This window comes from Aquarana catesbeiana, linkage group LG02, assembly GCF_042186555.1.
Source record: "Aquarana catesbeiana isolate 2022-GZ linkage group LG02, ASM4218655v1, whole genome shotgun sequence".
Taxonomy (NCBI): domain Eukaryota; kingdom Metazoa; phylum Chordata; class Amphibia; order Anura; family Ranidae; genus Aquarana; species Aquarana catesbeiana.
This window is the reverse complement of record NC_133325.1, coordinates 312,779,458-312,801,691: the sequence shown is the minus strand read 5'-3', so window position 1 is coordinate 312,801,691 and position 22,234 is coordinate 312,779,458. Positions and strand designations below refer to the sequence as shown.

The window sequence follows — 22,234 nt, the reverse complement described above, 5'->3', positions numbered from 1 at the left end:
GACATTGGGGAGGGAAATGGCTAATTGGACCAAATTTGGACATTTTCACTTAGGGGTGTACTCACTTTTGTTGCCAGCAGTTCAGACATTAATGGCTGTGTGTTGAGTTATTTTGAGGCGACAGCAAATTTACACTGTTATACAAGCTGTACACTCACTACTTTACATTGTAGCAAAGTGTAATTTCTTCAGTGTTGTCGGAATCACTTCAGGATTTCACAATTTGATTGCATTTATTGGTGGGTTGACAAAGCAATTATTCACCCTGGTGCAAAATTCAGTTGAATTCAACCAAATGTTTTGCTTTTGTTTTGTCAGGTGCTCATTTTTCAAGACAGATTGGTGCAAATGATTAAATCTATAGTCAATCATTTATCTTTAGGTGTAAGGACAGGATTGGTAGGTAATTCCTGACCAGTCTGCAATCCACATAATGGGAAATGGAAAAGATATTAATCAAAAAACTACTACTGATTCACATAAGCAGTTCACCAATGGTTCTTAGCATGTCTGTTAGCTTTGAGCTTGATGAGCTTAATAGCATCAGTTTGACATCAGATTGAGGCACTTTCAGATATTCAGATTGAGATCTTTCAATATTCATTGACAGGTGCATGTGACCTGCAGTTGACCTCCTTCTAACCTGCAGTTGAGCTGCTTTCAGTGGATTTCGCTTTCCTATAGACTTCTATAGGTATGAAAAATCCTGCTTAAAGAAAACATAAGCTCATTGGCACAGGTTCTTATATTGTTACTGGAATTGTTTGTCAGAGACTTTTAAATATGCTATTGAATGGTAATTGGAACCATTAAACAATCTATAAAGATAATTAGGCTTCGTTTCTCACTGCAGTTCATAAATGTTGCCTGATCTGCAATAATTTGCTCAGATGCCAGATCAAGACCAACATTTGTTTTCTTAGGTAAATATAACTTTTAAAAGCCAACAATAATCATTTTACACTCTACTAATTAGGAGACACAGTGACACAATAGCATTTGCAGTGGGATGTTTGGTAACATTACTGTTGCTTGTTTATGTTTTATTTTAAAAATGAACTAAGCACACAATTTATGTTTGTCTCTATTAGAGTGCTTGAAGATGACCTGAAGCTAAGCAGTGATGAAGATGACTGTCAGCAGGTAATGCCATTCTCTTCTATGAGAGCAATTCTTAAAAATATGCTTTTTGTAATTAAAGTGAAATAGGGAATTTTCCAACTCTATAAATATGTAGCTTTTATTAAAAGAATACCTGGGTATCCTACCTATTGGTTCTTGTTTAGACACAACCTGTTATAGGGTGACAGCTGTCTTTCAGCTGGACCCCTTGGTTGTCACTAGGGATGGGCCAAACGCACCCCTGTTCAGTTCGCACCAGAATTTTCGAACACCACGAAAGTTTGGACCTGAATATCGAACCCCATTAAAGTCAATGGGACCCGAATGTCAAAAATCAAAAGTGCCCATTTTGAAGGCTTATATGCAAGTAATTGGGCATACAATGGTTATAGGGGTCTGGGTCCTGCCCTGGGGGACATGTATCAATTAAAAAAAAAAAGTTTGTGAAAAACATAATTTTTAAATGAGCAGTGATTTTATGATTTTTAGAGTAAAAGCATAAAAATATAATGCCTGGGGGGTCCCCTTAGTCTACCTGTAAAGTGGCAGATCTGTACCATGTCTAGAATCTGCTGCAGCAATAATTGCATTTTTAAAGCCAAAGAAAATGACATTTTCCGATCAAGCTGCGCTTATTTTGCTCAGCAACAGCTGGGGAGCCAGTGTGTATGAGGAGGCCACAATGTAGTGCACTGGGAACAAGATGAGAGATTTTTTGTATACATTCTGGTGTCACTTTGACTTTAGATAGAAGTAACAAGTGCGTAAAAATTGGTCTTTGGGTGTCGGTGCGCCTTCCCACTGTAACCCTATAGAGGTAATCTTGATGAAAGCAAGAATTGGCCTTACCGTAAAAAATTGCAATGATATGCACCTGTCAAACAGGTGCAGAAAAATTGGTCTTTGGGTGTCGGGGCGCCTCCCCACCGTAACCCTATAGAGGTGCTCTTGATGACGAAAAAAAAATTGCAATAATATGCACCTGCCAAACAGGTGTCTTGGTCTGTGGCTGTTAATTGTGCCCATGAAACCTATACCAAAAACATTCTTCCAGATGAAATGATTGAACACACGCAAAGTTAGGCAGCCTCGAAGTCCTGCAGAGATAACCACATCCCAAAAAGACTTAATCAGTGACATTGGCATTAGGGGCTTCATAGCTGGTAATCCAGGACTGATTCATTTGATAAAAGTCAAATGGTCCACGGGGTCTGTGGACAGACGCGTTCTATGATCAGTAATGAAACCTCCTGCAGCACTGATTGCCTGTTCTGAAAGCACTCTGGATGCAGGGCAGCCCAATATCTCAATAGCATACTGGGCAAGTTCTGGCCAGTGGTCTATTCTCATGACCCAGTAAGTCAGTGGATCATCAGCTGGAAAGCTCTCCATCTCTGTTTTGGCCCCCGAGGTAATCGTTCACCATGTGATGCAGATGCTTCCGATGGGATGTCGAAGCTGACAGCCCTGGGCGGCGAGGACTAAAAAAGTTCCAAAATGCCTCACTTAGGCGGATGCTTTCTCCAACGCTCCTCTCTTGACCAACAGAAGACTCAAAACTGCGTTTTCCACGACACTGTAACCTACTGAAGTCAGGGAAAAACGCTTAATAAAATCCTCTTTAACGTGTCCTCAAGAGATTTTATCTTCTGCACTCTCTGTGGAGACAGGATGAGTACTGAGACCTTCCCCTTATAACGGTGGTCAAGGAGGATTGCCAACCAGTAATCATCCTTCTCCTTTATGCCACGGATTCTTGGGTCCTTTCGCAGGCTTTGAAGTATGAGGTTGCCCATGCGCCTCAAATTTTCTGAGGCTTGAGAAGCAGACTCCTCTGGGTCACTCAGGATGACAGCATCTGGAACTTCCTCCTCCCAGCCACGTACTACTCCCATGGGTCCTGGGGTTGGAAAGCCATCGCTTACAGATTGACGCATGTCTTCCTCAGGGTTAGGGGGTACCTGATGTTCATAGGACAATTCTGCAGAGGAGGGCATGGAGGAGGAGGGGGTAGAGCTCACAGGTCTGGCATCATCACCACCAGCTGTATGGAGACAGGGGGGCACAACAAGCTGCAGCACCGAGCTTTGTCCTGCATCCTTTTGAGTTGCAGGCAGCGTTAACCAGTGTGCTGTGAACAAAATATATCGTCCCGGCCCATGCTTGCTGGACCACGTGTCAGCAGTAAGGTGAATTTTACGGCTGACTGCCTTGCCCAACGATGCCAGAACATTCCCTTCCACGTGATGTTAGAGAGATTGAACGGCCTTACGTCAAAGGTAGTAGTGACTGGGAACCTGCTATTGTGGTATAGCACATTGTGCAAATTCACAGAAGGGGACAGAATCCACCAGGCTGAAAAGCAGAAGTTGGAGAGCCAACAGCTTTGACTAGGTTGCATTTAGATGTTGGGCATATGGGTGGCAAGGACTGTACTTATTTTTCCGCTGCAGCAGATGGGGGAGAGAAATTTGCCGCCTACAGTCTACAGCTGATGTTGTGCTGCTGGCAGATGTGCTGCTAGGACCTGGGACACCCTTGTGCTATAACATCATCCCTGTCAGTGGAGGCTGCTTAGAGGTAATGACTCAATATAGCAGTGGCAGACTGAAGTGGGTAAGGAGGAGGAGGGACAGATTTGTGCCCCTTTTGTGTGGCTTTTAGGTGCTGTTGCCAACAGGCTGAGTGATTGGACGTTAAATGCCTGGTTAAGCATGTGGTACCCAAATGGTTGGTGTGTTTGCCACGTTTGATGTGCCTGAGACACAGTTTGCCGATAACAACAGTGCGATCTGCCCAGACAGCTGAGCTTTGGGGAATGGGCTGGGAGATAACAGCAGCAGAAAGTGATGGAATACGGTGGCTTCTCTCTACTCTTTCTTGATGTCAGCCTCCTTGGGGTTGTGCCGCCTCACCTTCAGTTTCCTCCTCTGCTCTACCTGGCACCTGATTTGCATCAGTAACCTCATCATCATCTCCATCTCCTCCATCTTCATCATTACCACTGGAGACAACTTGGCAATACGCTGCGGCTTGGGGAACATGAATGCCAATTTGTCTACTAGTGTTCCTCCCTCTCTCTAGGCTCATGTTCCTGTCATCCTCAACCTTAGAACCAACATCTGAATCCAGTAATGGCTGGGCATCATCAAGGAGTAAGTGGCTGACGCTGTAGTCAAATAACTCAGCTGACTCCTGAATGGCTGATGTTGGGGCTATAGCAGGAATAGATGTGGACAAGGAGGCTGGTTTATCCACTCTGGCAACTGCAGGGGACTGCACACTTGTCTCTGGTTGCGTGACAGAGGATGAGGAGGATGAGGAGGATGAGAAGGATGAGGAAGGTTTAGTAAGCCAGTCCACCACCTCCTCTGCATGCTGTGGCTGGATAGCACGGACAAACTCACTAAACAGAGGAAATTATGCTCTGCCTGAGGACTGACCACCACGTCCACCTTTGCGTGTGGACACATTTGTTGCTGGCCCCTTTACAGTGCCAAGGAAACGTCTGCCTCTCCTTGTTGTCCTCCCAGACATTATTGGGAGGGAGGGGGCGGTGCTTATAAGTAAATGTACACTTTAATCAATGTAAAGAGGTGTTTGGTGCACTTTAATTTGAGTACTGGGAGTAACGCACACAGAACTATATGGCGTTAAACTGGCAGTAACGCACACAGAACTATATGGTGTTAAACTGACAGTAACGCACACAGACGTAAATGGCATTAAACTGGCAGTAATGCACAAAACTATATAGTGTTAAACTGGCAGTAACGTACACAGAACTGTATGGCCTTAAACTGGCAGTAACGCACACAAAACTATATGGCGTTAAACTGGCAGTAATGCACACAGAACTGTATGGCGTTAAACTGGCAGTAACGCACACAGAACTATACGGTGTTAAACTGGCAGTAACACACACAAAACTATATGGCGTTAAACTGGCAGTAACACACACAAAACTATATGGCGTTAAACTGGCAGTAACACACACAGAACAGAGGCTCCCGCCAAGTGACGCTTCTTCTCGCTGACAGCTGTTATATAGCTGAGGGCGGGGCCACCCGGTGATGTAAACGGGTGATCCCCACCCCCCTCTGATGCCACGTGATGTCAGAGGAAGGCGGAGCTTTTTCTTTTTTTCGGTCCGTCGGGCGGCATGAGATGGATTTACATCGTGGGACATTTTTATTGTTTTATTTTTTAATAAAAGACTTGTCCCAAAGTGTCTCCTGTCATTTTTACTATTTTTGACACTTTTTTTGTGAATTGGTAGGGTTACAATGTACCCGTTACCAATTCAGATGGGGGGGCCAGGACCTGGGTGTCCCCTTGTTAAAGGGGGCTTCCAGATTCCGATAAGCCCCCCCACCCGCAGACCCCCACAACCACCGGGCAAGGGTTGTGGGGATGAGGCCCTTGTCCCCATCAACATGGGGACAAGGTGCTTTGAGGGTGACTCCAAAGCACCCCCCCTTGTTGAGGGCATGTGGCCTGGTACGGTTCAGGAGGGGAGGCGCTTTCTCATCCCCCCCCTCTTTTCCTGCAGGCCTGCCAGGTTGCATGCTCGTATAAGGGTCTGGTATGGATTTTGGGGGGGACGCCATTTTTTTAAAAATTTTGGCACAGGGTTCCCCTTAATATCCATACCAGACCTGAAGGGCCTGGTATGGATTTTGGGGGGGACCCCCACGCAATTTTCTTTTTAAATATTGGTTCGCGGTTCCCCTTAATATTCATACCAGACCCAAAGGGCCTGGTAATGGACTGAGGGGGGACCTATGCCGTTTTTTTCAACCAGTTTCATCTATATTGCTAAGACCCGAGAATTCATTACAGCCACGAGTGGTTTTAGATTATTTTTTTTTCTTTAGAAATGTCAATTTGCTGTGGTATTGTTCTAAACATGGGAAAAATGCACCATTTTACAGGCATACTATAGACACCCCCCAGGCACGATATTTAAAGGAATATTTCATTTTTATTGTTTCACTTTAAGCATTATTAAAATCACTGCTCCCCAAAAAACTGCTGTTTTTAAAACTTTTTTTTGCATTGATACATGTCCCAGGTCCCCAAACACTTTTTATGGCAATAACTTGCATATAAGCCTTTAAAATTAGCACTTTTGATTTTTCATGTTCTTGTTCCATAGACTTTAACAGTGTTCGCGTGTTCGTCCAAGTTTTTTGCCTGTTCGCAAGTTCTGGTGCGAACCGAACCAGGGGGTGTTCGGCTCATCCTTAATTGTTAGAGGGATTTATTTATTTATTATTTTAAAAGCAAACAGCAAGGGGAAGTAATACAATTTAACTGAAGACACAACAATAATACACTACATTGTAAAAAGTATTGGGAGGCCTGCCTTTACTTGCACATGAACTTTAATGGCATCCCAGTCTTAGTCCGTAGGGTTCAATATTGAGTTGGCCCACCCTATGCAGCTATAACAGCTTCAACTCTACTAGGAAGGCTGTACACAAGGTTTAGGAGTGTATCTATGGGAATGTTTGACCATTCTTCCAGAATCGCATTTGTGAGGTCAGGCACTGAGGTGGGATGAGAAGGCCTGCCTCGCAGTCTCTGCTCGAATTCATCCCAAAAGTGTTCTATCGGGTTGATGTTAGGACTCTGTGCAGGCTAGTCAAGTTCCTCCATCCCAAACTTGCTCATCCATGTCTTTATGGACCTTGCTTTGTGCACTGGTGTGCAGATATGTTGGACTAGGAAGGGGTCACCCCCAAACTGTTCACACAAAATTGGGAGCATGAAATTGTCCAAAATGTCCTGGTATGCTGACACCTTAAGAGTTCCAGTGCACAAAGCAAGGTCCATAAAGACACAGGTGAGCGTGTTTGGGGTGGAGGAACTTAACTGGCCTGCACAGAGCCCATGATAGAACATATTTGGGATGAATTAGAGCGAAGACTGTGAGCCAGGCTTTCTCATCCAACATCAGTGCCTGACCTCACCAATGCGTTTTTGGAAGAATGGTCAAACATTCCCATAGACACACTCCAAAATCTTGTGGACAGCCTTTTCAGAAGAGTTGAAGCTGTTTTATATATATATATATACATATATATATATATATATATATATATATATGTTTTGCATCAACAGGTGCCTTCATGGTTTTCTGGGTTTGTTGTGGAAGCTGTGGGTAAGGGATGGTCTTTGAGCAGATGGAATGTGCGTGGCTCTGAGGAAAAGGGCATGTCTCTCGAAACGCGTCAGTTTACCTATCTGACTGACACACGTCTAGTGGTGTTTTGTTCTTAATGCTTGTTACTATTCTCTCTATGCGTGTATAATGGATTTTTTTATTATTTGTTAAAGCTTCTTACAATAATGCACTAGGCTGGTGTGCCTTCTTCTTATTTCCATTTCCAGATGGAATGTGTGTGTGCCTGTTTTCTTTTAACTTTAATTTCATTTGATTGGGGGCATTCAGAAAGTGCTAAGCACAGAAATGTATTAAAGAACAAATTAATGGTATTCTCTTGTGTACTTTCATTTATGAATGGGTCATGATATGTCTGTGAAAATGATTTGCAAAATCCACAAAATATTCATATTCCCCAATTGTTAAATAGTAAATAATAGTAAGTATATATTTAATTTTTTTAAAAGATCCTTTTGGCTTGATATACTCTCACCATTCCATACAACACAATTTATCACAGTAATGTCCACATTCTATAGTTTCAACTGAGTTTTCTTTTTTAGTTCTCTTAGAAGCCAATTTCAATTATCTGGCATGTAATCAATCAGCTAGAATGTTCCTTTTGGAAATATTTCACCCACATTGAAAAAGGACAAAGCAACTAATTGACAATAGAATGGTAGAGAAACCACAAGGGCAAACTGACAGCTATAGAGGCAACAGAAATATGACCTGTGGAAAAGCCACTCATGACTATAACTTTGTCATTGCTACTCTTTAAGAGTCCCTGGAGCCCTGCAGCATTAGGCAAGAGATCTTCTTTTGATTGTTCCCTTCTGTTCTTTACAGGGAAGGTAACCGGTTCTGAGTCCATGAATTGTGCTAAAGACTAGTACTTTATAAAAGGTCACCTGTGATTGAACTCTGTCCTGGGTACACCATGAAAAGCAGTATGTCAGAACAGTAGTTACCTTTTTCATTGTACTCCTCTTTAGTGCGATCATTATGATGAATTATGGCATATATATCATATAAAACATTGGCAGGAAATGTATGATTTAAAGGTAAAGCTTCAAAGCTTTTGCCTTGACAGGAAGGAGTTCCTTAGGAGGCATTGTTGGTAGAAGGGATTCTTACCAGCGTGACAGCTATTAGCAGATGCTTTGTCTGTAAAAAAAAAACATCTTAGGTGTTCTACTTACAATATAAACACAGTTGGCCTAAAAAGTAACTTTATGCAAAGAATTACTGTACACATAACATTTATATAAGAAAAAAGACATGTCTACCAGACTACAGCAGACAAATGTAATCTCAAAAGTGCAGTGCTGAGAAGGGCAAAAAGTGGGAACTCCATTTATTGAGTTACTACTTTATTGTCCATATGAAACAAAAGAAGTATGTTTATTATCAACAATAGAGTCCTGTTTTAATCCTACATCTCTGAATCTGAGTGCTGCTAAGCAGGTGGTACAAGCGGTTGATATTAAGTCAGGTTCAAATACATATAGTATGTTAGTGTTCTGTAAAAAGGTTTAATTTATTTTAATGAATACATAACCGAATTAAATCGGAGACCCACCCAAAAGGGGAAACTCCGCTTTTCTGCCTCTCCCCCTCTCCACTGCCACATTTGGCACCTTTTGGGGGGGAGCCCGGTGCCTGGTTTTGACATGTTTCCACTTGCGGGTGAAATATTCCCACTTCCGGGTGAGTTCGTGGCGGCAAACTCAGCCGGAAGCTTAGCCCTCCTCTTCCTTCCCCCGCCGCCAGACCATTCACAAAGCGCAGCAGGGAACTGGCAGGCTTCACTGCCGCTTTCCCTTAGCCGAGATGGTGGTGGTAGCACCCGAGTGCTGATTGAAAAATCCACTCGGGTGATGACACCGCTGGATTCGTGGACAGGTAAGTGTCCTAATATTAAAGGTCAGCAGCTACAGTATTTGTAGCTGACTTTTATTTTTTTTCTGAAGGAGCCTGGAGCTCCGCTTTAAATTTTATCTTTATATTTACCTTTGAAGCAGAACTAAAGTCCAACTTTAACAGCTTATGAGCAGGCAGGTTATTAATTGCAGATAAGATAAAACAGTTTACATACAGGATGCATATATTAATAATGTACCTAGGATTTTGGCTGCAATTCAGTTTTAGGGTACTTCAGTCTATTTTTAGGGTACTTCAGTCTATTGTATCTTAAAACCCTGCATAACTTAAGTCTCGTACACACGATCGGATTTTCCACCGGGAATCGTGTGATGACAGACTGTTGGGGGAAAATCCGACCGTTTGTACGCTCCATCAAACAATTGTTGTCGGATTTTCCACAGACAAATGTTGGATGGCAGGCTTATAAATTTTCCGCGGACAAATGTCTGTTGTTGGATTTTCCGATCCTGTGTACACAAGTCTGTCAGACAAAAGTCCAAAGTACAAACACGCATGATCGGAAGCAAGGATGAGCCAGAAGCGGTCGGTCTTGTAAACTAGTGTTCGTAGTGGAGAATTAACATTGCTGACGTGGCAAATTATGAAATCTCAAAATGCAGCGCACATTCTCTTCTTCTTTAATGAGATAATAATGAAGCTGCTTTGCTGGTGATACTGATGGAGTTCTGCCAAATGTATTTTAAAAGGCTTTTATTTTCTAGTGATATCAACAATAATATTAATAATAATATTAATGCTTGTTTTTTTTTTTTGGCAAGTTACCACAACACCATTTTCCTGTAGTTTTTAAGATCAAAGATATTATGTTGGTGTCCCTTGTTAATTTTACATTGTATTTTTTTAAACGTAACTGCCTACTCCCAAACTGTCATTTGAAGTAAAACACATAGCCAAGTATTATTCTCCACATTTTTTTTTATTGTGCATTCTATGCATCCAAAAATATGGAAAATATACCAAATCAAATCATTATTCAACCAAAAAATAAAATAAAAGCCCCAGGCATGTGTCCTGCTTCTTAATATAGGGGGTCAACCATGCCAAGAGTTGGTGAAAGCAGGGGTCCGTCATCTGGAGATAATTCCGAAAATCATCCGGATTATTTTCCTGGAGCTCCCGCTGCAAAGGCATGTGATGGTAATTGGTCACAATTAATAAAGCAACCAATTTTTGGTCCAAGAAATCCTCCTCCTCCTGTTCCTGAACTGTGAAAGGATCATGTAAAAAAGCCCCTTGTGTTTTGTAATCTAATATATGAACTGTGCCTTGTGTAATAATATGAATGAACCATCATGACTCTGTTTTGTATACCCCCGCCGTTGTGTATGAAGTCCCTTATTGTGTAAGTTCAAACTTGTGTAAGAATGTATAAGAATGCTTGCACAGCACCCCCCTTATGTTCTCAGTGCGGTCAAACCTGTTCTCGGAATGTATATCCTGTTTAGCTTTAGGCGATCAGCCAAGATATGTGACTAATGACCAGATGTCTTATCTAACTCGTGATAGATATATATCGAGTAACAAACTTGTATAACCCTAGACACGTATGCATTAAACCAACCACTCCCCCCTCTTTTGTTCTATACTGAATATAAGCTACTTTCGCGCTCAATAAACTCAGACATCTTATGAATACACAACCTGCCTCTCATTCATTCGGTGTCTCCAGATATCTGAGGGCCCTGTTGGTGTACCTACAAAAAAGGTGGTGGTCCAGAATACCTACTATTTCCTTTCAAATGGGAGCTCGTCCCGGAAAGGACAATCATCCACGGTGGGTAGACCTTTGTCTATTTTGACAAATTCTTTCTTACCCTGGCTCTAATAAAGTCTTAGCCTTTTAAATTTAAAGAGAAAGGAAGGACGAACCATGCCTTAATAGACACACTCATGGGAATGTAACATTATAGGGTCTGTGGGAGACCCAAGTCTTTATTTAAGACTCCATATATTAGAAACTGCAGTTCAGTATCCTTTTGGGAAGGGTATTTAGGTAACCAACAGCGCCCGCTAAATCTTTGCTTCTCTTTCTGTTACATAGAGCTAATAAGATAATGTGTTGTGTAGATACACTGACTGTAAGGTAAGACAGTCAAAGTGGTCTACAGTATTTTGCATTATGGGTCAAAGACAAGGGAAAGATATCCCTCCACCAAATCCAGGTCCAAATCCTTTATCCTTATAGGATAAACGCCTCAGTGTAGGAAGTTTGTGCAAATTAGTATTGCTACACTGGTAACATAACTTATGATTGCTGGTTGGTATTGCTAGATTACTTGCATGTTTTTTAGCAGCTTGGGGTTTCTATAATGTTATGCCCAGGTTGGCTTTAAACATTTTGGGAATGCTGTGGAAAAGTGTACATGCCCATTGGTAGCTTGGTGCTCCTGAAAAAAAAAAAGGTGATCGATCAGGAACTTTAGTCAGAAATAGGGACAAAATTAGAAATCTCCCTTTCTTATATCCAAATATCGTGAGAGTGGTAAGTACTTTTGTATGTATGTTTATATAAATCTTCTAAAAAGTGAATTACCGGTTATTAGTTAAGGGAAAGTTGTTGTTAGTATAGGGAATTCTCTTCAACCTGCTCAGAGAGAAGTGCTTAATTTTATGTGCATGTAAATTTTTGTCTTGTCTTGGAATTCCAATTTAGAGCATAAGTTGTTTTTTCTTCTTAATGCAAGTGGACTGTTAGGTAGTTAATATATGACCTATGATCCTGCCAAAACAGAGAGTTTTGCTAAAGTGGGCAGGTGAGAGGGACAGAGTAGGGTACTCATCTGTGTGTGGTGCTTTAAGAGGATTGAATCACGGATTTGGACAAGAACAAGTTACTTTTTGAGTGGTTCCTCCTATCCAAAGTATTGTTTAGCACAATACACAGAGGTACATATCCGCTTGCAAAGATCTACTATGTTGCTTCAAGTGAAAAAGGAGATCAAACCGCCGACCATGCCTTCGCCACCGCTTTTGCTCAAAGCATACTGATATATATGCATTCCATATTCAGTGAGTCCGAGAGACTTGCTGAGGTGGAGAGTGAATGTTAAAGAAGGATTTAATTCAGAAAAGTTATCTATATAGATTAAAAATACATGTTTATTGTTAAAATGTTGCAACTATCGTCAGTCTATTCATGAAAAGCATTGGGCACATATTAAGCCTATGCCCAATTCATAGTTAATTGGAAACATTAAAAGCGGAATGTGACACATCCCTGATAAATTACATGTATGCGCTGGTACTAAATGTTTTTTCTTGAGGAATCTGATCAGATACACATTTTTTAGAGTAGCATTTCAATTTATGTATAGGGTATTTTGATTATTTCAGTTAGAGTCTGACTTTAAGGACTGTTTAACTGTAATTGCCTATCCTTACATTATTGAAGTGAAAAGGTGTTTTTTTTTTTTTTCAATATCAGCAAATGTGCTATATTTCGGATTGATATAATTGCCCTGTGCTCCGAAGCATTCAGTAAATGGCAGCATTATAGTCTTATAGAAGAACCTAGAGTGGTGTTTTATGTAGGAAAAAAATATGATGTTATAAAAAAAAAAATAATAATTTTGTTGATGTTGAGAAAAAAAAAAATGGAAAAGGGTGTTCAAAGGGAAAATATGAAAAACATTTCTAAATGAAGAATGAATGATATGGCCAAATGAATGTGGAATGAGAAAGTGGCTGTATTGTGTTTAACTTCCCCGGCGGTATGATTATTTCAGATTTAAGGTGCTAAAAGCGGTACAATTATTTTGCATGGAAATTTGGCGTTTTATATTGTAGGCCTGTAATTCTTACTAATAATTCACTTAAATCTGTCCAAACCAGAGTCTAGTAGACATCCCGGGTATGATAAAGTTTGAAAAACGAAATCATAAATTATAATATAATAAATAACTATAAATAATTATACCAAATAATAATATAATAATAATAATAAAAATTATTCAATAATGTCATTACTTTTCAGTGTTTGATGAGGGATCTCCCCACAAATCACTATTGTTCAATTCTGCGAGTGATTCTAATTTATTATCGCTGTTTTCTAGCTGGTCTAAAACCACTTTTGATGTAAAGGGACGGTTTTGGTTGCTATGGACAATCTCCAGTTTCCAGGCAAAAAGAACAGTTTTTATAATATAAAACTGCATGCAGGGCACTGGACAAACCACTAGGGACAAAGGGGATGTGTAATTATTTGATACAGTACTGTAATCTGTAAGATTACAGTATACTGTATCTATACTGTGTGTTTTACTTTTTGAATTTGGCGCCGAACTCCGTCCCCGTGCAACGCAAAGCTCGCAGGGAACGGAGCTCGGCACTATGAATCGAGTGAGACACGGCGGCTCGCAGATCACAGCAGGGAGACATCGCAGGATCCAGGGGACAAGGTAAGTAACCTCTACATGGATTCTGCGATGCGATCCTGAGTCTGGCTCGGGGTTACCGCTTTTGGTACTGAAAATCCACCCGAGCCAGACTAAGGAATACTGCTAGGGGGGTTAATGAATACACAGGGTATTATTTGATCAGTAAAGTATCTTAAGTATTTGTTTAAAATGTACACAAAGAGTTGTCTCATATTGTGTTTTCTTGTTTTGGGAGTAGAGGTTATTAGACCCATGTTCCTGATAATATATATTTCCCTAAAAGTTTGGGGTTAAATTAGAATTGATAATGGGATTTTGGTAAACAAGGGTGAAACTATAAATGTTTGAAGAGTTCCTGAAATTAAGTAACCAGGACCAAAATAAATTGCAGCATGTATTGAGTCCATGAAATACTAAAATATTGAGGGGAAAGTTTGTTTGAATAACAGTCAGAGTGACTATCCCGGATATATTTACCTTTTAAATTCCCAAAAGGTGATCGTGAAGTGTTAATGATGTAATGTTGTTTATCCATCAATGTTTTGTTTGTTGTTGATGATTTGCAAAGTTAGGAGGCTGACTTCTGAGTCAGAATATGTGTTTGGGTAAAATGATCTGTTTGGAGACCCTCTGGTCCACTTGGGTCCTGGGGATAGAAGGAACTAAAGGTGTTTAAGTTTTGTTGAAATCCTGCTGAAATACTGTATTTGGAAGAAAAAATGTTTAATTAAATATATTGAATCTATATAATGAAGACTGTTGTGGAGAAACATTTTTATTTCTGCATGCTTTACTTATGTTTGAGTTAATGAGGAATATTATTTTAATACCTCCAATGGTTAAGACCTGAATTGATCAGGTAGATTCTGTGATTATTCATGTTGGATGAGGAGTATCTGCCCCAGCCAGCCAGCATTCACCCCTAGCCCCATGCACATGAAGAAATGCCCACCCCAATTATACCCTATACCCCATTCATACCCTAACCTCTACCCTATTCGGATGAAGAGATGACTACAGCTTTTACATGGAAATCTTCATGTTCATCTTTGTTGTTAAAATGCCATGGGAGGTGCTGAGATGAGCAAAGGCGGACTCCTGCTGGAAAATGTTCCTGGGAATGACACCTTGAGGGTTAGCCACAAGACGCAAGCCCAAGGTCTACGAAATTCCAGTGAGCATCACAAGAGAGAGATCCGGATATGACAGTCCAAAGACCCAAGTCTATCCCAATGCATCAGTTCCAGTCTGTCTGTGGATGTCGAGTTCTATCCTTACAAAAAGGCAGGGTTTTTGGGGTGGAGGATCTCTGAAAAAAAAAGGATGAGCACAGAATCAAACCAAACGTTTTGGGAAAAGTTTAGGAGAATGAGAATTATAATGTGGGCATTTCCTTTTCCTTCCTTTTTATGAATTTAATGGACATTCAGAAGCCATACAAGAGACTTTTTTTTTTGTACTTTTCTTTGGGACTATTTTTATTTGGCCTAAAGGCTGTCATGCCCCTCTCACTTGCTCTTATGGACCGTCACACCCCTTCCCACTTTATATTTCATGGACAATTGCTATGCAGCTGAGATTATGTGGTTATTGTTCTCTATTTTTACATGCTTAGGATAATGGTAAATTTGTGGGAAAGTAGTCCAGGTGAATGTCGGGGGCATATTGGGGGCAACAGGGTTTGTGATTGTCACGTTCGTGACAAAAGAGAGGATTGAAAGGATCATGTAAAAAGCCCCTTGTGTTTTGTAATCTAATATACGAACTGCGCCTTTTGTAATAATATGAATTAACCATAATGACTCTATTTTGTATACCCCCGTCGTTGTGTATGAAGTCCCTTATTGTGTAAGTTCAAACTTGTGTAAGAATGTACAAGAATGCTTGCACAGCATCCCCCCTTATGTGCTCACTGCGGTCAAACCTGTTCTTGGAATGTATATTCTGTTTAGCTTTAGGCGATCAGCCAAGATATGTGACTAATGACCAGATGTCTTATCTAACTCGTGATAGATATATATCAAGTAACAAACTTGTATAACCCTAGACACGTATGCATTAAACCAACCACTCCCCCTCTTTTGTTCTATACTGAATATAAGCTACTTTCGCCCTCAATAAACTCTTATGAATACACAACCTGCCTCTCATTCACTCAGTGTCTTCTGATATCTTAGGGCCCTGTTGGTGTACCTACAAGAAGGGTGGTCGTCCAGAATACCTACTATTTCCTTTCAGACTGGACTTGGGTCAAAGCAATAACTCCAAGGCCAATAATAACAAACAAGTTATCTCCTCCGATTCCGCAACATGTCTGGTTGACGAATGGCCGTTCAGAAGCGAACTGAAAAGCACGAAATGAAAAGCGTAAATTGAAAAGCGCGAAATGAAAAGCGCGAATCAACACTCACCAAACTTCTACTAACACGAAATTAGCAGAAGGAGCCCAAAGGGTGGCGCCTGACAATTGAACTTCCTCTTTATCGGCTCGTAGTATGTCTAGTACGTCACTATGTTCGTGTTTGTTGGCCGACAATTGTGTACCGTTTGTATGCAAGACAAACTCCAGGCACACGCCCTTCCTACAAAAGTCTGACGCTTTGTCTGCTGAAAATCCGATCGTGTGTACGAGGCTTTAATGTGCTGCTATTATAATTGTAAGGCTTTATTCTATCAAAGTCCTACTTTTGTACCTTTTTATTGTAGTAAATTCCTCTATAAAACATACATTTAATGTACAGGGCTTTTCCTTACACTCTTCTTACAAATACGTGTCTTTAGTTTAAATATTTCTGAACTACATAATGACAAATGTGTATGCACTGGCCCTTGATGACGACCCCTTGTGATGAAACTCATCAAATGAGCTTAGTAGACTAACATCATCATACATGCCGGGCGATGTTCTGTAGATAGCGGCCTATGTTTTCTTCCTTTGTAAGTACCTATTGGTTCTTCTATATTAATAAACTTTATTTGACACTATTACGCTATATGCTTGTGTATTTCCTCTTCTATGGCCCGTTTATGACATTGTTGGGGAGGTGTTTTTTATCATCTGTGGCCATCCACTGGGCAGTTGTCCTGGCTAGTCCATGTGCACTTATGACCCTAATGCAAAAGGTCTGTGGATTCTGGTAAGAGATTTGTATTTATTTTGGTGGTAGAGCACTGAAGAACCTGTGAACATTATAATGCACAGTTACTGGATAATGGATTTTTCATATTGTGTGATTTTGGCATCACTTGAACTGTATACTTTTTAAGGGTTTTGTTTTGCACTACTATTGATGTTGAATGTACATTTAGAGAAGAAGCGCAACAGGTTGTGTTTATAGTTTCTATAGATGTCATGGGGTTGATTTACTAAAGGCAAATTTTGCAAGTGCAGTTGTACTCTGCAAGGGCATTTGCTGTAGAACTTTGTAAATGAGAGGAAGCTCCGCTTACTTCCATCATCCAATTATGTACAAGCAAAAATTAATTTTCTTTTATTTTCCTTGCATGTGATTGGGTATTCTTTTCAAAGTGAAGTTTCAGCTCATTTATTAAGCTCTGGAGCAAATGCCTTTGCAAAATTCACAGTCTATCTGCCCTTAGTAAATCAACCCCTTTGTATTTAGATATTTACTAAGTGCTGCTTCCATGTCACATAGTCTTTGTATTTTCAATTAGTTTTTTTATGCATTAGTTAAAAAAGGGGTGGATTTACTAAAGACAAATAGACTTTGCAAGTGCAGTAGCACTCTGCAAGTGCAGTTGTGCTCATTTTCCTTAGTAAGTGTAAATGTGGCAAGGCTTCACTTTATAATAAAAATCCAGATGCCAGGAAAAAAGGCATGATTGGATGATGAAAATCAGCAGAGCTTTACCACATTTACTACGCTCTGGGGGAAATTAGTGCAAATGCACTTGCCGGGTGCAACTGCACTTGCAAAGTGCACAGCCTATTTGCCTTTAGTAAATCAGCCCCAAAAGTGTTACCTAGTGCAGATTCACAAACTTTTTATATATTTATGTAAAATGAGTATGTAAACGCTTATAACCAATTGCACATTGTCAGTTCAAAAATGGGCTATATCAAATACAGCAGTTCTGCAATGTAAAGGGACCCATCTAGTGTGCACAGAATGACATTTGAATGAATTTTGGGTCTCATTAGGATGGGTGCTGCTGTTAAGCACTGGCTTTTGCATTTAAGTGTGTACTGCCTACCCCAACTTTCCGGGGGCCTGATGGTGACCCTCAGTGGCAAGGAGGGCTGACATACTTCCTCAGGGTGCAGGTTACTAGGCATGGTGTGTGATGAACAAGATAGAAATTGGGCACCAGTCACTTTTATGCTTAAACAAAGAGAAGTTTATTTCTCACAACAGGAAAATTGCAGGAGAGAGGGGATAGGGCACAGAACACCCTTAGAGATATCAGAAAGAAACTGCGCTTTAGGACACGTCTATAGGGCCAGAAACCACAGGTTGCTGCCTACCTTACACAAAGTACCCGATGAGGTGCTTTGCAGAACGTATTAAAAAGTGGTATGGGTATAATGGCGCTACCTAAAGACTTGACTGGGATAGCCTTAGAGGTAATAAACCGCTACTGATGGTTATGTCTTTATGGGTATTAAGCCTCAAGGGATAGGTCCCCTTGTATAAAGAGTATGGTATGTGCACAATGATGTGTGGTTGGAAAAAAATATATTACAACCAATCAAATGTCGCACGGCAGAGAGTTGTCCTACAGCGTCTGGTAGTAAAGCCAGAGACTATATTCCATATAATGCATTTAATGAGACCATGTCCTTTAAGTTATGAAGTACTTTCTATATATGGATATATACCCTCATCAATAGTTGGATATATCATGAAGTTAGCGTAAATCATATATCAATATACATGCTCTGCACATGAATAGCACCGCTATGATCATAGACCATATGTGCAATAAACCTTGGATTAAAGTCGCATGTATGCAAGACAAAAAATATTATACATGCACAACATTCCAGCAATTACAACTGAGGTCAAGTATAACAGTCCCATAAGTTGTACTATATATGTAAAATTCCCAATGGTGACTTTGGTGCAGCAACAGTTGTCTGGTGACTCTAGTGCTCCCCCTCTTGGTTGTCTACTCACCAGCTCCCAGACCCCAACAGGGGTATCACGCCTGTGGTGAATGAAGCGGGGTTGCTCCGCTTGCTGCTTGCTCCGGTAGTTGCTTATGATGTAATCAGCTCCCCAAGCTCCATGCAGGGATAAAAACGTTTATGCTGGAAAATGGACACTGTGCTGCTGTGTTTAGTGGTAGGTGTCTCCTATGCGCCTCGGTCCGTAACGGTGTTACATCCCCTCATAATTTAAGGAAAAGAGAGCCTCCATGGCATAATAAAGTATGACCATTTTATTTAAAACCATATATGTCCAAAAACGGGGATTATAAACAAGAAAAGAAATAAGCTATAAAAAATAATAGAATGAAAAAAATAATAACAAAAATAAAAAGTCCAAGACTATTGTGTTCCCACCCACTGCAGATGGGATAGGGCATCAATAGTTCCCAGGCATTTGACAAGTTTAAAAGTCCCTCCTAGAAAGCATAAGGACGGGGTGGGGGTGTGTGTGTTCACCAGCCGCTGACAGCGTTCTCCTCTCTCGTATGCCTTAGAGGTGACGTATAGAGCGTGGTGCCGTTGTGCGCGCTTCGTCACATGACGTCCTCAGCAACGGTACCACCCTCTTCCATCTGTGAGATTTTATAGGGAAAGAGCGTCCATGCTAAGCCTGCCCCTCAAAATTACGGGGCTATGGTTTATGTGTAGCTATTACAGGGCTGTAGTTTAACTATATGTGGTCCAGATTAATTTCCCATCTATCATATTATGAAATACCTATATTCGATTTGTGTATCCATATTGTCATACATAAGGATCATGGAAGCGCTCTCCCTCCGTTCACAAGGAACTTATACACAACAAATATAATCAACCAAGCTCCACCTGCTGGTCCACTGTTAAACAGCAGGTGGGTTAGTTCAGTATAACACTGCTACAGAAATGTTATCCATACAGTTCATCATGCAGTATATCACACACAAACATAGACGGTGTAAGTACGTCCCCAACTGCTACTATACTGGCAAGCACGTTGTTTGAGCATACAATAACTCCCTGTTATGTATCCAAATACACACCAGGATATTTAGTAACCATGGAATGGTATGTTAAATGGGGAAACATAGCCAGTTTTCAAGGAGGGAAACTTAATACAGCCATCTCTTCCATACAGTGAGTATCATATATGAAAAACTCCAAGTAACATAATTAAATAAAAATATTAATACATATTTATAAATCAATGTGAATAAGTGTTACATCTAATATGTTAGTGACTAATGGCAACCATCATACATGATGTGAGGTCATTATAATTCTCCCCTATCTGTGCAGGATCTGGCTAGGAATTATGCACCGTAGGGGCTACTTACATAAATGTGTGAGTGATAGTAATTGGTATAAATTATAAAGTGCTAAGTACCACAATTCATAATGGACCCCCCATGGTATATTATGCAATATACCATAAATAAGTATACAAAGTGTACCAGTGTAGATGTGCTGGTGTAAAGCTGAAAAAATTCTACCTAATTGTGTGTACAGTTTATACCTATGTGGACATCATAAGTATAACTACCCCCATAGACCGTGTATGTATAAGTGCTAAGGTTGGCTTGTGAAGGGAAGACATAGGTATAAACTGTACACACAATTATGTAGAATTTTTTCAGCTTTACACCAGCACATCTACACTGCTATGTTTCCCCATTTAACATACCATTCCATGGTTACTAAATATCCTGGTGTGTATTTGGATAAATAACAGGGAGTTATTGTATGCTCAAACAACGTGCTTGCCAGAATAGTAGCAGTTGGGGACGTACTTACACCGTCTATGTTTGTGTGTGATATACTGCATGATGAACTGTATGGATAACATTTCTGTAGCAGTGTTATACTGAACTAACCCACCTGCTGTTTAACAGTGGACCAGCAGGTGGAGCTTGGTTGATTATATTTGTTGTGTATAAGTTCCTTGTGAACGGAGGGAGAGCGCTTCCATGATCCTTATGTATGACAATATGGATACACAAATCGAATATAGGTATTTCATAATATGATAGATGGGAAATTAATCTGGACCACATATAGTTAAACTACAGCCCTGTAATAGCTACACATAAACCATAGCCCCGTAATTTTGAGGGGCGGGCTTAGCATGGACGCTCTTTTCCTATAAAATCTCACAGACGGAAGAGGGTGGTACCGTTGCTGAGGACGTCATGTGACGAAGCGCGCACAACGGCACCACGCTCTATACGTCACCTCTAAGGCATATGAGAGAGGAGAATGCTGTCAGCGGCTGGTGAACACACACACCCCCACCTCGTCCTTATGCTTTCTAGGAGGGACTTTTAAACTTGTCAAATGCCTGGGAACTATTGATGCCCTATCCCATCTGCAGTGGGTGGGAACACAATAGTCTTGGACTTTTTATTTTTGTTATTATTTTTTTCATTCTATTATTTTTTATAGCTTATTTCTTTTCTTGTTTATAATCCCCGTTTTTGGACATATATGGTTTTAAATAAAATGGTCATACTTTATTATGCCATGGAGGCTCTCTTTTCCTTAAATTATGAGGGGATGTAACACCGTTACGGACCGAGACACATAGGAGACACCTACCACTAAACACAGCAGCACAGTGTCCATTTTCCAGCATAAACGTCTTTATCCCTGCATGGAGCTTGGGGAGCTGATCACATCATAAGCAACTACCGGAGCAAGCAGCAAGCGGAGCAACCCCGCTTCATTCACCACAGGCGTAATACCCCTGTTGGGGTCTGGGAGCTGGTGAGTAGACAACCAAGAGGGGGAGCACTAGAGTCACCAGACAACTGTTGCTGCACCAAAGTCACCATTGGGAATTTCACATATATAGTACAACTTATGGGACTGTTATACTTGACCTCAGTTGTAATTGCTGGAATGTTGTGCATGTATAATATTTTTTGTCTTGCATACATGCGACTTTAATCCAAGGTTTATTGCACATAAGGTCTATGATCATAGCGGTTCTATTCATGTGCAGAGCATGTATATTGATATATGATTTACGCTAACTTCATGATATATCCAACTATTGATGAGGGTATATATCCATATATAGAAAGTACTTCATAACTTAAAGGACATGGTCTCATTAAATGCACTATATGGAATATAGTCTCTGGCTTTACTACCAGACGCTGTAGGACAACTCTCTGCCGTGCGACATTTGATTGGTTGTAATATATTTTTTTCCAACTACACATCATTGTGCACATACCATACTCTTTATACAAGGGGACCTATCCCTTGAGGCTTAATACCCATAAAGACATAACCATCAGTAGCGGTTTATTACCTCTAAGGCTATCCCAGTCAAGTCTTTAGGTAGCGCCATTATACCCATACCACTTTTTAAAACAGAACACCCTTAGTCAAAAATAGTAACGATCAGCAGACCAAGCAGATTGGCAGACTCCTTAGACAAAAATGGTGAGATAAGGTAGACAGCAG

General features: G+C 40.6%; 1 protein-coding gene across 9 annotated transcripts in view; it reads left to right on the top strand.

Moving 5' to 3' along the window:
- The window catches only part of AFF3 (ALF transcription elongation factor 3), a 523,081-nt gene that overhangs the window by 406,184 nt on the left and 94,663 nt on the right, over positions 1 to 22,234 (top strand). For all 9 annotated transcript variants that reach the window (XM_073614716.1, XM_073614715.1, XM_073614718.1 and 6 more), the window contains one exon: positions 1,092 to 1,143. In XM_073614716.1, coding sequence (XP_073470817.1) covers positions 1,092 to 1,143 — 52 coding nt within the window. The remainder of the gene's footprint in view (positions 1 to 1,091; positions 1,144 to 22,234) is intronic.